This window comes from Musa acuminata, chromosome BXJ2-9 (assembly GCF_036884655.1).
Source record: "Musa acuminata AAA Group cultivar baxijiao chromosome BXJ2-9, Cavendish_Baxijiao_AAA, whole genome shotgun sequence".
In the NCBI taxonomy this organism is placed as follows: domain Eukaryota; kingdom Viridiplantae; phylum Streptophyta; class Magnoliopsida; order Zingiberales; family Musaceae; genus Musa; species Musa acuminata.
This window is the reverse complement of record NC_088346.1, coordinates 918,382-935,276: the sequence shown is the minus strand read 5'-3', so window position 1 is coordinate 935,276 and position 16,895 is coordinate 918,382. Positions and strand designations below refer to the sequence as shown.

At 42.3% G+C, this 16,895-nt stretch overlaps 4 protein-coding genes across 6 annotated transcripts; 2 read left to right on the top strand and 2 right to left on the bottom strand.

Annotated features, from left to right (window-relative positions):
• Positions 1 to 1,394: 1,394 nt before the first annotated feature.
• LOC103996648 (uncharacterized) lies at positions 1,395 to 2,043 on the top strand. The gene is made up of 2 exons (XM_009417602.3): positions 1,395 to 1,531; positions 1,604 to 2,043. Exons 1-2 carry the CDS (start codon positions 1,474 to 1,476, stop codon positions 1,918 to 1,920), a joined length of 375 nt encoding a protein of 124 aa, XP_009415877.1. The 5' UTR covers positions 1,395 to 1,473; the 3' UTR covers positions 1,921 to 2,043.
• Positions 2,044 to 3,785: 1,742 nt separating this feature from the next.
• Positions 3,786 to 7,069, bottom strand: LOC135622284 (pentatricopeptide repeat-containing protein At2g13420, mitochondrial-like). The gene is made up of 2 exons (XM_065124007.1): positions 6,320 to 7,069; positions 3,786 to 5,045 (listed from the first exon to the last, which is right to left on the bottom strand). The coding sequence occupies exons 1-2, from the start codon at positions 6,947 to 6,949 to the stop codon at positions 4,080 to 4,082; spliced, it is 1,596 nt and encodes a 531-aa protein (XP_064980079.1). The 5' UTR covers positions 6,950 to 7,069; the 3' UTR covers positions 3,786 to 4,079.
• Positions 7,070 to 8,691: 1,622 nt separating this feature from the next.
• Positions 8,692 to 10,694, top strand: LOC135622283 (TPD1 protein homolog 1-like). Of its 3 annotated transcripts, none has more exons than XM_065124003.1 (4): positions 8,692 to 8,845; positions 9,291 to 9,544; positions 9,741 to 9,848; positions 10,000 to 10,694. In XM_065124003.1, exons 2-4 carry the CDS (start codon positions 9,418 to 9,420, stop codon positions 10,389 to 10,391), a joined length of 627 nt encoding a protein of 208 aa, XP_064980075.1. In that variant the 5' UTR covers positions 8,692 to 8,845; positions 9,291 to 9,417; the 3' UTR covers positions 10,392 to 10,694. The 3 variants fall into 3 exon arrangements, with proteins under 3 accessions (XP_064980075.1, XP_064980078.1, XP_064980077.1); XM_065124006.1 differs by having other exon boundaries at positions 8,694 to 8,845; positions 9,294 to 9,544; XM_065124005.1 differs by having other exon boundaries at positions 8,710 to 9,041.
• Positions 10,695 to 12,407: 1,713 nt separating this feature from the next.
• LOC135622282 (leucine-rich repeat extensin-like protein 3) lies at positions 12,408 to 13,634 on the bottom strand. Its single transcript, XM_065124002.1, has 2 exons — positions 13,391 to 13,634; positions 12,408 to 13,319 (listed from the first exon to the last, which is right to left on the bottom strand). The coding sequence occupies exons 1-2, from the start codon at positions 13,551 to 13,553 to the stop codon at positions 12,550 to 12,552; spliced, it is 933 nt and encodes a 310-aa protein (XP_064980074.1). The 5' UTR covers positions 13,554 to 13,634; the 3' UTR covers positions 12,408 to 12,549.
• Between the last annotated feature and the right edge of the window lie 3,261 nt (positions 13,635 to 16,895).

The following is a 16,895-nucleotide window of genomic DNA, read 5'->3' as shown; positions in this document are numbered from 1 at the left end:
GATATGGAAATCTTTCGTTTTTGGGTGAAAGAAATGACATGTCCAACTGAGACACAGCTTCTTTCCGAGTCATATTTGGAGGTAGCAATAAATGATGTTGACTTTACAGAAAGCAGTAGCGGATCAAATTATGGCTCGGTCAACGAAACCTATAGTCATATTCAGGAAAAGTCCAGTCTTGACATGGAGCTGCAGACTTCATGGCTGAGCACTTGGGACCTCAAGATCTTCCCGGACGCTGTTTTCGGGATTAGAGTTCGAGAAAACAACTCTGCGAATCTTCTTGTACAAAGAGATGTTAACAATTTAATCGATCAATAATCTTAACAAATGATATCATAATCGATTTAACAGTGTGTAGTAAGAAAGAATGGAGCCAACCTTATTTGGGTCTCATATGTACCATGATAACGTTTGATTCCAAGCCACATTGGTTCTTAACAAAGACATCAATCCCTTCAATGATAATAGGAAAGTGTGTAATACTCCAGTTTTTGTCTCTGTTTGAGACTTGAGTATACTTATAAAAACTTAATGAATATATTACGAGATGAGCATAATGGATGTTAGTTGATAGGACATATTTTAGTACCATCCCACGATAATAGTCAGCAATCACGTCAACGTCAACATGGAGCCTCAGGATTAATATGGTATATTACGTCGACGTGACATCTCGGACTTGGATGGGACGATCGCCTGTTCCCATCTAAGGTCGTACGAGACGATGCCGCATCGCGCAAAGCCACTCTAGAAAGCTCGAAACGACATCGCGTGGCGTCGATCCGTGCAAATTGATCGATGCTTGCATAGGAGGTACAAGCTAGCCGCTTGAGGAGTCGATCGCTATTAACATATCACGTACGATCGACCCTCATTCGCAGATCTAAAAGTCAATCCCTTGATCGACGTCAATGGGAGGATCTCGAACACTTCAAATCTACTTAACCTCATTCAACACTGACTTTTGCTTCGGAGGGGTCGAGTCGGAAAATCTCCCTCTTGACTTCAGCCTATGTGCAGGAACTTGACGGGGGAGGAAGAGCAACTCCTTGCTCTACCTCGGATCAATTCTGGAGACGAAGCCCAGACCGAATCTAACGTCGACCACCTCCATTCAAGCATCCATGTGAGCGACTGTGTGCACTCGGGATTGGACCAAGCCATGTTGATCCATTGGCCACGACATAAGGTTCTCCAACAGATGTCAGCCATTTCATCGGATCGGATCGTCACACATCACATCTATTTCTGACATGATTATCATGTTCAATTGGTTAGGTTTAGTCTCTCATCTCATCCATCCTAATGTTTGTTAAAGAGGTAAGCGCAGTTTATGTTGTTGTCAAACGAAACCTATGCTCTAGCTATAAGCGGCTTAAGTGTAGTGAAACCAAACCTGTTCCATGCCTCTCTATAAATAAGTCTCCACATCCTAACCTGTAGCCTACAGCCAAGTAACAGGAGGAAAGCATGGCAAACTCCCTCGGACTCTTCTTTGCCCTTCTTCTTCTTTGCATCGTTCACAGAGGTAACATGTCGGCTTCTCCATAGTCCATATCTTGTATCGCCTCTCATCATATGCACCAACACCTCGATGCAGGCCTGGGAGCAACGTGCGGTGTGTCCGACATAGCCATTCGACAGAGGAAGACCGGAGCGACCGTGGAAGGGAAACCGGAGTACCAGGTTTTGGTGAGCAACGAGTGCAGGTGCCCGCAGTCCAAGGTGGTGCTGCGGTGCTACGGCCTCAGCAGCGTCGAAGCCGTCAACCGCCGCGCCATCAGAGCGGTGGACGAGGAGAGGTGCATCGTCGCCGACGGGCGGCCGGTAACCCAGGGTACTCCTGTAAAGTTCAAGTACGCATGGATGACGCCTCAAGACTTCCCTGTGGTCAGCACTCTCATCCACTGCCACTAAGGGCTGGAACGAGGTTTTCTAGCTTCCGTCTCTTTCTGATCATGGGAAGAATGATCTCCTTTTCCTATCGAGTTGGATGTCCAACGTAGTTAAAATCCAAGAATAAAACATCGTCTCTCTATAGCTACAGGAAGCTTAAACGTCGGTGTTGTGGTCGAGCTTTGCAGGATGACTGCATTCGAGATCACCTCAAACATCTCTTACCATTACCTTTTCCCTCGAACGTTGCCGTTGTTACTATCGCTAATCCTCTCTCCCTCATTCTGATGTCTCATACATTAAGTAGCGGACAATTTTGACCACAGAGAAGTAGGACAAAGAACGTTACAGATGTTAACATCGCTAATCTTATCCACCACAAAAAGCTCTGTGGTGTGATCGCACTTGTAGCCCTGGAAACAGACACTTCAGTGCTGGTCAAACACTTTTACCTGTAGAGCTCATAGGATGAAGAAGGACAATGACAAATCCCAGAATGTTTGGGGGAAGGTGGCTGACGAGGGATTCTTTTGAGGCATCCCCCACTAGCCGTGATTTGTGCTCGACTCAGAGGTGGGCGCCTCATCTTCAAGTTGTCTGTGGTCTGAGATTTGTTGACTACATGAGTGGCTATTGACATCATTCATTCCACTTGGATGTTTTGATGATATAATCCACCCTTACACTAAACCTTGGAAACAGGTGGCTTCTCTTTGTTACGGCTACATCTTAGGCATCTTCTCTTTGTTCTCTAACCTGCATGTTTGGTGCTCCATTGCAATAAGTTTATCATATGTACTTCGAAACACTTGCAGTAAATCAGATGGAATATGTCAAATAAGGGATCTTACCATGTGTTTAAGAACCAAAATTTGAAGGATTCCAACAGTTGATATTTTCTCTAGTCCTTTCTTCCAGGGTGATCCCAAATTATGTGTTCCTGTTACACACATCATAAAAGCCCCAGAGAAACTTCCAAAAAGGACAGTTAACCTCCTTTTCTCAACAGATATCAGATACAGTGAAGCTAACATGGAAAATGAAGGGCCGCATGTACTCCACCAACATTATTAAATCCTCGATATGAACTCGTCATGTTTATTGCCTCTAACCACTCAGCAATCCAACAAGCAATTTTATCACCAGTGACACTGCCCCAGCCAAGAAGAGAGATGCAATGGTTGAACTGACAGAGCAAGATTATGCCATCTGCAACTGTGTGGTGATAAGCAGCCAAGAACTGCTAAAACTAATCAGTCAGGATTGTCAGATTTCATACCATGTAAACAGGAACGATTTTTTATCAACTGTAATTGCCTTTGCCTCTTGGAGCTACTCAGCGCTAACTGAAACTGATTACAGATAAGCGGCTTAAGCATCGACATACCTTTACCTTCAAATTGTATGAGTATCAAGATTTTTCTTAATAAAACAATGTGGATTTGCAAAACCCTTGGGCTGCATATGTTGTTGGACACATCCGCTCCCTATATAATGATGTCATGAAAGAATTCCATGGTTGTGCACATTGGTACAACATCTTGCACAACCTTTTCATCATCAGATCTTAAATTATGTGCATTCTGATCCAATCTCAAACCACAAATATGTAAAATTTGTCGGATAACAGACAGAAAATTCAGCAGAAGAGCATGGTACACATTGTCTAGTTCTTTCGATAAGTGAAAAAGGGGAGTGGAAGATCTTCATGTAGGAGAATCGCAGAACTTCTCTGCCTTTCAGAAGTAATGATACAAGCCAAGGTTAAGAGTCAGGCAAAGACCTTGATCATACCATTCTACCGGATGAATGGTCATGTAAAGGTAGTCCCATGTTTAGTTTAATATTGGTCATTGGTCACTTCCACCATCAAATCCCCAACCAAATTCAGTTTATTTTGCACTTATATTAAATAAATCGAAACACAAAGTTTTTGGACAGATCAATCATTCATAACACCAGTAAATTTTATCAATGATATAATTCCAGTAAATACTCTCTCTCTCTCTCTCTCTCTCTCTCTCTCTGACAAGCAAATCCTATAATTACCATTATGGTACATCATGTGCTTCAAGAAGATTGTCAGCAAGATGATTCAGCCACATACTAACTTACCGATCTATTGCAATCTACATAGGCATATTTCCCTGAGGGAATCATTGTAAGACTTATATTATGATCTATCTCTTGTAAGGTTTGAAGTGATAATGTTGGAATTCAGCACCAAATTTTAGAGATTCTTCTTCAACCTTGTTCTTTAGTCTCCTCCAAGTCCTCAACATATCTGACTGTATCAATCCCCGGTACAGTGTCTCAAATGTGACCTTTTGTGGAAGATACCCCTTCTCTATCATCTCCATAAAATACTGGCAAGCTTCCCTCCACTTTTTCTTATCACAAAGCCCATGAATTAACAAGGTGTAAGAATCCAAATCTGGGCCAGTACCGCTAGTAACCATATCATTCCATATTTCCCAGATAATCTCCATGCGATTTAATTTTGAAAACATTCCAAGTAATATGTTATATGTATGAATATCTGGCCCACTTGTTAAGCCCATTTCTTTCATTTTCTTGTACAATTTTGTAGCACCAACCACGTCTTTCCTTCCACGATACTCCTTGAAGAAACAGTTATATGTAGCTGGAGTCGGGCACACTCCATCACGCACCATCTCACTAAGCAATTCTTCGGCTTCTTCCAATCTTCCACATGATGCAAGACACTTGACAAGTGATGTGTATGTTGCCACTGTTGGGCAAATTCCCTTCTCTTTCATTGAGCGAAACATATAAAGAGATAGTTCTGGTTTATGAGCTCGACTGTAAACATGAAGGATGATAGAATAGCTTATCGTATCAGGTTCAATGCCTTTATTGCGCATCTGATTCAAAAGATCCTCGGCAGCTTGGATTGTTCTATCAAACCTATTGTCTGGGTGTAAGCTTGCCCTCCTACAGATCCCATTCAACAAAATATTATACGTAACCACATTTGGTTCTAACCCACGATCAACCATCTCGTTTAGAAACCGTTGTGCCATTTCATGTCGGTTTACCTTACACCATCCATAAATCAATATTGCATATGTCTTTTCATCAGGTTCATACTTAAATTTCCTCTTATTGAATAACTCTGTTGCATCCTGCAACCATTAGCAGAATCAAGAATGCAATTAATTTGCCAAACAAATATAGACATTCTAAAACGAAAGATATGCATATTTTCACAAATGAAGGTAAAAGTTTTCATGGCATACATACTGCAATTTCTATCAGCAAAGCAACAAAGAGTTATGTATCTAGGAAAAGAATATACAAAACAAATAAAATAGGAGAAGAAACATAGGTAAAAGTATAAAATGTCAACAGCTCAAGTCAACAACAAAAACTTTATCATCCCTTAAAGAACCAAAAGGAAGATAACAATGGAAAAGCAGAAGTTTCAAAATATCATGAAGGACAAGATCATCATGCGTCTAAGCACTGAAGGATGTGCCTATCTGATAAGTGAAATTCTTCAAGTTATAAGATACATAGTGAATCAGTTATGACCATATAATTGCTCCATCATACCAAAAAAGATTGTTATTTCAGGCCAACCTGATTCGTGTCAAACACGGACCCTGTAATTTTTTAACACAGATTGGCTGCTACAATAACCTGCATGCTTCTGTTGCTTAACATGCAAGTTTTTCTGGAAAAATAATTAAAATAATAATCAGAGTCTATTATGAAGATGAGAGAGTGAGAAAGAGACAGAAACGAGAACATCAAACCAACTGAAGTAAAATGGATGTGACAGGAACATTCAGTCTTTCTACTTAAAAGATGAATTGGTGTGAAGCAAGAGTGTTTTGGAAAAGAAAAAAAACCCAACGATGTTATATTAAAATGTCATGCAATAATGATAGTTTATAACTCTGAAATGCAACATATAACAATGGCTATTGAAAGAAAGAGGGTGTTCCCGAGACTACCGGTAATATGGGATAGGTCAATGTTCGTATCTTTATATTAGAGAGGCTGTTATTGAGACTAAACCAGGTCACAAAGGAAACAATCGCCAAAAACGTTCTTCTTAATGCGAATAAATCCAACCATGTGCATCAGCAAAATCATCCCTGTTTATCATCAAATGACAATATGCTACATCCCATAAATATATTAAGATGCAAACAATTTCTTACAGCATTGCAATGGAAAAAATCTCAGTGCATAAGGTGTTAGCTTAATCTAACACTGATGCAGTGTTAGTCTGAAGGAATTTGATAATCTAAAACAACTCACCTGTTCATCAATGCGGTAGCATCAAAAACCAAAAGAAGTATATATTTTTATAGATCAATCAAAACTATATCCTTGCAAAAGAAACACATGCTCAGAAAAGAAATGTGGAAGAAAAAGATAAAGGTAACACCTTAGGGTAGCCATACTTGCAGAGGGTGTCGAGGAGCATCTTGAACTCCTCCCCGTTGGGTTCCCTCCCCACAAACGCCTCCATGTCGTCGAAGGTTCTGATGGCCTGTTGCGCCATCCCGGCAGCCACGAACCGCCGCACGAGCACAGCGAACGTCCTCGGGGTCGGCCCGACGCCGCGCTGGTCCATCTCAATGATCATCTGCCACGCGACATCGAACTGCCGGACCTTGCCGAGGATATCGACCATGAGGCCATAGGCATCGGAGGCGTGCTGGTGGTGGGCGTGGTCGCGAGCCCAGACGAAGAAGCCGAGGGCGACCTTGGAGGCGTGGCGGAGGCGGAGGAGGGTCTGTAGGACGAGGGAATCGGAGAGGCCCACACCGGCGAGCTGGAGTGGGGACTCCATGGCGTGGAAGGGGTTGTGGTGCTGAAGGAGGAGGCGGGCAAGGGCATCGGCCTCGGCCGAGGGCTCGATCGGCGGTGGTGTCGGCTTTGCTGGGGCGTCGGCGACCTCATCGGGGAGTCCAAGATCGGGGTCGAGGGAGCCGGAGAGAGAGCGAGGCGAGGAGGAGGGGATAGGGAGACGGGGTGCGCGGCGGCGGGCTAAGGTGAGCGACCTCCCGAGCATGGTCGAGTTGCGCCGAGGTTTCGAGGGTTCGAAGGGAGAAGGGGTTTTCCGGTCCGACTCGGAGGACGACTCAGCGTACGAACCCCTCGACGCATGCTTGGCCTCGTCTCGAGATCAAAAACCGCTAAATTCGTGACGACTTAAGATACTACAAGCTGGCGTGGCGCACAACAAGAGAGCAGCAGAACGAAGATATTATAATTATATTCAAAGATAGTATAATTAAGTTTTAATTAGTTCGATCACTTACAAACCTTAAATCAGCCCTTATTATATTTTTTTATAAAATAGTTTATTTAAGAGTTTTGAATGAAGTCAGAAAAGAAAAACGTTTTCACATAAATTATAGAAGAAAAAATTAATATCGATGAAAATTATATTTTAATATTATTTTTTAATATTATTTTTGACATATGATAATATGTATGATATTTTCATCAACAAAATCGACGGAAAAAACGATATTAAATATTTTATTTTTATAAATATCTTAATATAATTTTTAAAATTATATGGATCAAAATACTAAAGTTAACTAATTAGTCAGATTGATTTCTACAGTAATAAACCAAAGTACCTCTTTAGAGAAACCTAAGCATCTCGATCCACGTTAACGAGCAGCCGATACTGTCTGCGTGAAGCACTTCGACGTCCTTCTTAGCATAGGATGATGATGAGACGAAATTATCGGGCGGACATCCCGGAGGATGCCGTGATGTGTTTCTGCGCAGAGAATGTCGGCGCCCATCAAGATCTTGACCTGTGATCACTCACTGTTTACTTAAGAGTGAAGTAGTAAAGGCATACAAAGCCAGATTCTCGTCGCCGGAGCTGTGCTGTTTTGGCCCCCAGTGGCCTTCCTTCTGATATCACTAATGGCCCACATGCCTTCGTCTTCCACTCCAAGCAATGGCGGCTTTCAGCATCAATCCACCGATACGTTGTCCTCTTGTATGAACTGACATGGAGTCCTACCTTATTTAAGAGATGGTGGGTAGAAGGACGAATCATGAGTGTCGTCTCAATTGGCTCCGTGATTTAATCACACTTTGTCTTTAAATATATATATATATCGAAAAGAAAGATGATCTAAGTCAATGTAGATAATTCTAAATTACAAACTCTAAATCCTAGATCCTAAAATTTATAGGAATATATAAATGATCTAAATTAATTTAAATAATATTTTTTTTAAATTATATAAAATGCATTTCTGTAATGTCAATATTTTTCACAGTAGATTTACATTATATATAAAGAATCCTTGATATAAGAGGTATCTACATCATATCATATAAAATTTCCATTGTATAATGTAATGTTATTCTAAAAAATATTCATTTAATTTATGGCAAATATATCGTCATTTTTAACACGTTGCACATCTTTAGGAGTAGGATTAGTGGGTTAGTGGCGAGGACGCTGAGGCATTAGGCTTTTTGGTGTCCATGTTCCTTTGAGCAACAGCGGTGATTAGGTACAAGTCGTTTTCATCATAGAGAAGTGGGTTCATGTCCATCGACTACTCCTAATAATAATGCCATGCATGCATGCAATCTAGCAACTCAAAAGGACGATGTCTACCTTGCTCATCCAAATCGTATTAGATCCACTCGCATGGATCCAAATCCATGGTCTACCTTCGTGATCCGAATCCGAATTATATTAGACCCATTCCCAAAGTCTACCAAAATAGTTGTCAAGGGTATATGCATCCCTATAAATACCCACCCCCTGGCAGGCCACAATCTGTACTCTTGTCTTTGCTCTGTGTGTCTGTGTGTCTGTGTGTGAGAGAGAGAGAGAGAGAGCAACGCTCTTCGCTCACTCTCGCCTCGCCCTCGATCGCTGGCACGCCTCCTGACGGCGATTGCTCCTTCCCCGTGTGCCCCAAAGGTTCGATATTTCCCCAAAAAAACCCTCCTTTTTTTCTCCTTTATGCTCTACGCTTCTTGCGGTGCTTATCTCGACCGGGTGAGCTGCGACTGCGGGGACCAGTCTTGTGCCCCCTCCTTTTTTGCCGCTCTCGTGCTAATCTGTCGATCCTGGAGAGCTGTCCTCCTCTGTGCGTGGTATCGGGGACAAACCCTCGGTGAGTCGTGAGGCTACATGCCCGAAACGAGAAGATTTGGGGGAGGAGCTCCGTTTTCCTGTGTCGGAGATCATAGGCAGCGATGGAATTGATCGAAATCGATCCCCGCTGCCTGTTTCTTCTGTTTCCTGGCTCCACGCCCGAGACTCCAAGTCAAATCGTTTCTCCATCTTATACTTGTCTGATAGATGGTCTTGTTCACCCTGCTGATTCCTGGCGCCTTCTTGCCGCCTCCCTTTTCTGCTGCAGCAGCGAACAGCTCTCCGAGGGTTACTAAAGCGGGAAAAAGATCAAGAAAATAGGGGTTTCTATCGCTTGGAGCGAGCTCGAGGTGCCGTGACACTCACTCGTCCTCCGTAGACCGAAGAAGAAGACGATGCTTGGGGAAGGGTCTCGGTCGCCAGATCAGCGGAGAAGGGGAGGCGTCTCTGGGCGGCGAATGGCCGTGGCGGCGGCGTCGGCTACGGCTTCGGTCGTGGCACTCCTGCTTCTGCTCACCTTGGGTACGTGTGAAACCATTCTACCAGCTCTGTCATTTTTTATTCCGGAATAAAATATTTTATGCCGGGTTGGTAAATTGCGTGAACGGTTCGCTTCGGAATATTCTTCTGATTCTTGACGGGATCTCCATCTTGTTTTCTACTGCTCGTTAATTGATTTTATATATTTTTCTATTAATCGTATTTTCTCCTCATGCAGGGTGTTATTGGCCGCGAGTGGATGGAAGACAGTTCGGGTTCGGATTCCGATTCCAGCAACTCCGCTCCGTCAGTGTTTCCAACCGCAAGCTTCTCCAAGTCGACGCAGGTATTGCTGCTTTCATTCAGCTACCGTAATCGAATATCGAACGGTTGAGTTCGACGGATGGCCATCTCCGAACCGTCGGATCGGTTTCTTTTAGTTTCACGCTTTTGGTGATCTGATGTGCCTAATTGCGTCGTGACAAATTATATAACAGGCGCCAAGTCGTCGTCGTCGTCGTCGTCGTCGTCGTCTGCGTCTGCATCCCGGTCGACGGATCGCATGGGTGACCGGTGCAGCGTGGACGACATCGAGGTGAACCAGGGGGCGACGCCGCCGCTGCCCAGCGGGATCCCGACGTACACGGTGACGGTGCTGAACCTTTGCTCGTCAAGAAACGGCTGCGCCATGGGACAGATCCACCTGAGCTGTGGTGCGTTCAGCTCCACCCGCCTCATCAACCCCCGCATCTTCCGCCGCCTCCGCATCAACGACTGTCTCGTGAACGATGGCCGTCCCCTCGCCCCGGGAGCTTCCATCTCCTTCCAATACGCCAACTCCTTCTCCTACCCTCTCTCCGTTTCCAGCGCCACCTGCGTCCCCTCCTAAACCATGTGAAAAGGCCTCGCCACGAAGCTTCATTACGATTCCTTTTTCCCCCTCTTTTTCATACCATTTTAGCAGCCGATGGTGCCGACCAACTTCTACTTTTTGTTCAACCCTACTGTCTCTTCCCGTTTTCTGCCGCAGACTTCTATAGGTTTACACAACGAGAGCGAGGGGGAGAGAGAGGGAGAGACATGAGCTTGTCGCTCTCTCCTGTATAGACTTTCTGACACAAGTGATAGATTACTGATATATGTCTTTGGCTCTTCTTCCCTGTCGTTGCTGCTCATTGATTTAGTTTATTGTGAATGTTTAATTGCACTAGAGATGACATCTAAGTGAACACACAGTATACATCTTATTGACAAAAGATGTATCATCCAAGTATATATATATATATATATATATATATTCCCCAACAATGGAAGGAATCCAAGGAATTGCACTATCTTTTCTTTATTTTTTTCAGAAAAAAAACTACATTAATCAAGCAAAATGGATACAACTCACAACCAGAGAGAGAGAGAGAGAGAGAGAGAGAGAGAGAGAAGAGAACTATATTGATCAAACAACCAAACTATGTTGGAGTCCACCTCCTCGATACGAATGAACTAAATATTCCCCAGTGAAGCCTTCCGAAGTCCTTCACTGATGCCATCTGCATCACAGGATAGATAGCTTGAATCATCAACCAAACTGCATCTAATAAAAATGCAGAATCCATCAGAATTTCGAACGAGGAAACAAGATCGCCTTGCAATTTTGATCGAAAGATCTATCGCTGTTCAACTTATATATATACCACTCAAATTGAAATTTTTCCCATAGAGTAAATACACGAGTCTCGTTTGTCCTTCACAAGAAGGCAGGCAGCATAGCCAAAAGAGAACTACTTCGAAATCGTAGGCAAATGAAGTTTAGCAAACCAGAAGGTGAATATTTGATTTCATGTCGAAGTCGGTTTGTGCAGAAATTAAGTGCTTTCGTCTGATCTCAATTCAGACTGAATAAAATAATTTTATCAATTCCAATGATTTAGAAAAGCAACCAAATGCAGCCCATATCATCTTTTGTCATAAATAAATAATTTTTAATACACACATATACATGAGGGATCAGATGTATTAACATCAGGCTTTCTTTTCTCGTGATTACTACGTTCCATCTGCTCATTAGAATATAGCAAGTATAGACGAACGTTCTCATGATCCTCATCATTCTCATGCTTCCTCCACATATCTTCGCCGTAGAAGACCAAAACTTGGAGGTGAGACCAGTCATTGCTCATCTATCTACATTGCAGGAGACAAGCGGATGATTGCTGTCGCCAAAGATGTGTTGCTGTGGCCCTCTGTTGCCTTCTTGTGTGGCCATATAATTAGTGCTCTCACTAATTGCTCCTAATCACCACCTTTAGTGTTTGCTTTGACGCATGCAGCAGACAAAGGGAGCTTGTTCGAGGGGCGGTGGGCAGGAAGACGAAGCATTAGTGTCGTCAAAAAGCGCTTCAGGACTAAAACCACACTTTGCGCATCCTTGGAAGTGAGAGGAAAGACTAGTGGGTCGGTGGTGTAGGTGGCGGCGGCGAGGAAGTCTAAAGCTTGGGAGGTAGGCTTCGGTGCAAATTGATGACCATCCATCCATGCATGTTCCTTTTGGAGAAAAAGACTGATGCATGATTTAGAATATTGAAGCATCTGTGAGCACGCAAAAATTGCTTGCAATTTAAAATTAAGCCGTAGTTGATCCCACAGTTATTAGAACCAGATGGACCGATTGGGTTATTATTGATACACTTCTTCTATACGATATGCATACTTAATTATATGGATAATATTTACATGAGAACAAGCTAGCTTGTATGAGTGCCGTATACGCTCATCATCTAGCCGTCAATATGAATGAAGTTTCCAATGCAGCATACTCAGTGCTTTTTTCCACCATTAAAAAGAAATCAAATCGAACAGCGAGATCTAAAACTTTCATGTCATATGTAGTGTTTGCATAATTTTGACAATATAAACAATACTTATACATCGATCACAATAAGTGGGGTTTAATAGCTTTTATGCCAATAAAGGTGAATTATATATGGATGTCGGTCTCATGGCTGTCCGGAGGAGGATGGAGGGTGGAGGGGAAAACCATGTTCTTGGATCTCTTAGGGAGAAGATGAGGAAGGCGCTCCAGAGGTTGTGGTAGTAGGAGGGAATGGAGGAAATGGGAAAGGAAAAGATCCAGGTGAAGGAAGAGAAGGTGGCATAAACAGAGGTGGCATTGGAGTAAAGGGAGGGAAGGGTGGGAATCGAAAAGGGAATGGAGACGTCGGCGTTGGTGAAGGAAAAATAGGTGGTATTGGAGGCAGCGATGGCGGTCGGTTACGTGCTGGGGGGAAGGGCAAAGGAAAAGTTGGTGTTCGTGGGGTCGGAAACAGAGGAGGGAACGGCCAAGGGAGAGATGGCGGTGGCGGAGTTCGGAATGGCAGGGGTGGAAACGGGTAAGGCATAGGCGACGGCCAGGGGAACCCAGACGGAGGCGAAGGCGGCCAGAGGAACAAAGAGGAGTTCACAGAGGCAGGTAAGTAGTGCCCGCTACCGGTGCCGCACAGGTTGGCGTCCTTCTTCGATGGCCTGTAGTTGAGCGCGTTCAGATTGTAGAGGCAGCGCTTGCCTTCCCCACCTCTGACCGCCACATGCCCGGTGGAGCTATTCAAGCCGGGGACATCGCACAGAGAAGACGGACTCCCGAGCAGGCTCGCTCGACAGCAGGAGTCCATCACCACACCCTCCCTGCACTCGAACCCCTCCACCGGCGGGATGTCGAGCTTGTACACCCCGAACTTGTCCGTCGTTCTGTCCACCGTGATCGACATCTCCTCCCTGGACGTGGAATTCGTCACTCTCAACATGCACTGCACTCTTACTCGGACACCTGAAAGCGCACTACACTCTCAGTCGGAGGAAAATAACGCGGTGACGGTGTAGCCTCGGAGTTCTTTTTACCTGCTAAGAAGTAGCTGTGCTCGGAGAAGACATTGTTGGCGCAGGCGTCGCAGAAGACGGTGCCCATCACGGTGACATTAGAGATGGGACTCGGATCAGCTTCCAGGCATAGGGATGTGGCGAGAAGGAGCGCTAACACAAGGACGAAAGCGGTAGAATTCATGGTGAGAGAGGTAGGAGGGAACGCCGGAGATTTGATGGTGGCCTTTTAGGAGACTCTGCTCGCGGATGCCGGGAGGAAACGATAAAGATATGTGACAAAGACATGTGAAGGTCCTTTTCGGCCTTTTATGAGGGATATCAAAGAGGGGGACGCCTGTCACGGGTGGTCTGCGTTGCTCGGTGGGCAGTGCGTGGACGGGCAAAGCGGGCTACCGGACGCCATGGGTGACAAAATAGAAGATGGGGATATGGCATTTGCAACAAGAGCTCCTCGACGTGTAACAGCGTTTGCACTGTGAGTTGTCCTTCGCCTTCTCCTCCATCCGTTTGTCTATTTGCCTTGTACTTTAATTAATTAATTATTTATTTATTATATTTCAGCTATTCTAATGTTAGATATGTCCGTTTGATAGTCAACATTTTGATATGTTTGTTAGATATGTTTGTTTGATAGGAAAGGATTATTTTTGGATGAAATCAAATGACTTATCGTGTGACATGAATTCTTCTTCCTAAATAGGGATTAATAAGGTATCTTTCTATAAAAGCTTCTTGAGATTGTGGATGTAGTAATCTTTGGGCTGATGGTTCCCCTTTGTGTTGTGCCGTTCATCGAGAGCCCATCTCTAATGGTGCAGCCTTCAGCTCGAGTCGCATCGTTTCCTACTTTGTGAGCGGTACGGACATCTCATTAGAGGAGTCCATCACATCACAATCAAGACAAGAGATAACACATTAAATATGAGTATTAATGTCTCAATATAACATTTTATTTTTTCAATAAACAAATATCTCTCGTACAACCAAAGCTCTTGTCAGTTCAAATGGAATGTTTATTAAGTCTTTATGGTGTATTGTATAAATAATATTAATTATATATTGAATCAAGTAAAGATAGATAACTATATGATTCAAACTCATAATATATAAAAAAAAAAATATAGATCGAAATATAAAGATAATTTTCAGGCTTACCAAGAAAGTTAGCAAACGAGGCGTAAGAGAAAATTTTCCCAATGTGGAACATAAAAACAATATCATTCATGTCTTAGCACTGACTTAATCGATGTCATCTTGGATGTCTAGTTATGTTATGAGCTTCGATCGCTTAACTCATTATTATTAGTTTATGTGTGTCAATTATATCATTCGATAATTCAATAAATTCTTTTATCATTGATTAATGATTCCATATTATCATCTCATAAATTAACCTCCTGCTTAGCTTCGACGATCATACAAGCTCCTTACAAAAAAAATTTCCTACATGTTCTTTAAATTATCTGAAATAAATTAAATATAGAGTATATACGTGTGCCACTTCAGTCACACCACCAAAATAATATTCAACAAGTGTGAATCTACCTTAAATAAAAAAAATTATTGTTCCTCCACAATCAAAACCCATCCAAGATATACCATTTGAGGACACTAAAAATATTAAATTATTATTTACATCTATAAAATATATACAATTTATAATCATTTAATTTAAACATAAAATCAACTAAAAAATCATTAATAATCACCTATAATCCTAAAAGAGTAAAAATTAACACAATCATAAAATCAATCATTTTTTTATTTATGTGATTATACTAATTTTCTCTGTATCATTTTAATTTTATCATATGTTAATTTTATCATGTGTTTTCGATGAATTTTCTATTCTACCATCTTATGTATATATACTCCTACTAATATTTCTTATGAAATCTTCCAAAAAAAAAAATTTCTTTTCTCTCTCTCTCTCTCTCGAGACCTAAATGTATGATGAGATGGGACGGTGGACTCGAATTGATTTCAAGCTGTCGATGATTGAAGCCGTCGATCATCAACGCCAAGCCCTGACATGATATAGAGTCGAGCGTGTTTCCGCTCGTGCTTTACGGGTTTGATTGACACTAAAAGAAGAGGAACGACAAGTGCGGAGTCTTCTCCGTCGTGCAAAGAATGACACGACGCCAATACGACCCAAAGGAAGCAGAGATGCCAAAGCCGAAATGATTCGGCGCCGGTCTCTTTGCATCGACACCACGTCAAGCTTTCGTCTTTACACGCATGCTGGCACACGTGTGCACGTGCCGAGCTCCCGAAAGCTACACCTTTATGTTTTCCTCGTCCTTACTCAAAGGTTGCAGCAGAGCAAAGCAGAGCAGAACAGAGCAGGTGGCCTCAATTCTCAGAGTTGGGGTGGATGCCGACAACTGCTACAAACAATTCGGCTTCCTTGTGGAATCTGGATATATGTACAACTTGTCGATAGAAGATGAAGGAACAGTTTAGTGTAGTATATGAGATATATTTACCTACTTACAAAAAAGATACTGGGTTTCAAATCTCATCCGATAAATCTACATCTAAGATTTTACTGTCGGATACCAACTATGTTAGCTGATAGTTAATAGTAAAGTGTAGGAGCAAATGTCAAACAACTTTATCGTACATCTTTACCAAAGAAAGAAGAAAGTTTAGATGGTAAAGATGATAGCAAAATGGAATCCTAGGAAAAGAAAACTTTGCTTCTGGTTGACGGTTTCTAAAGCTCTCTGGACATGGCAAGATTCAATATATCCAGCAAATCCTTCATTGCTAGTCGGCTGCATGTCTTTGTAGCAACAAAGAAACAGCTTATGGATATGGAATGATGCCCATCTTTTGCCTGTCTTTAGCATGGTAAGGATGAATGGGGGAAGGTTGGGTGGGGTGGGCCTTCGTGTTGTCTCCCCGTCTCCTTGTTTTGCGAGGTTTAGTAACTCATAACTCTCTGAAACCGATGGAAAGCATTAATGCATCTCCATCCATATATATACTACTTCTTGGATACACACAAGTCTCCGTCTCATGTTCTTCTTCCTTCCTTGAAAGCAATTGATCTTAATCCAACCATCATCAGAGTATGATAGCTCTACATTTCCAATTTATGATCCAAAATATAACTTAAACTCGAAGATTCTTTTCGTTTTCCAGTCCCTTTTATCATACTCTATGAGGACTATAGACGCTTTTGTCATCAACCACCTCAATCTTCTCTTCTAGAAAGTGAAAATAATAATATTTTATCGGATAAAATTTTATGATCAAGATCCGTTTTTATCGTTTATCCTTTGAGAACACAAAAGTAAGTTTTCTACCTGAAACTTACTATATGAAGCAAAAAATAATATTATATTTTCTTTGGAAACCAATCATATTTAATCTCTTAATTTAGGCTTAGCATATCTCTCTCTATATATGAAGGGTAGCATTTATGATTAGTTCAAATATAATCTAATTTTTTTTAATATGCATATGATGATTCATCTAAATCAGCATTGAATTAAAATAAACCATCTAAACTTTG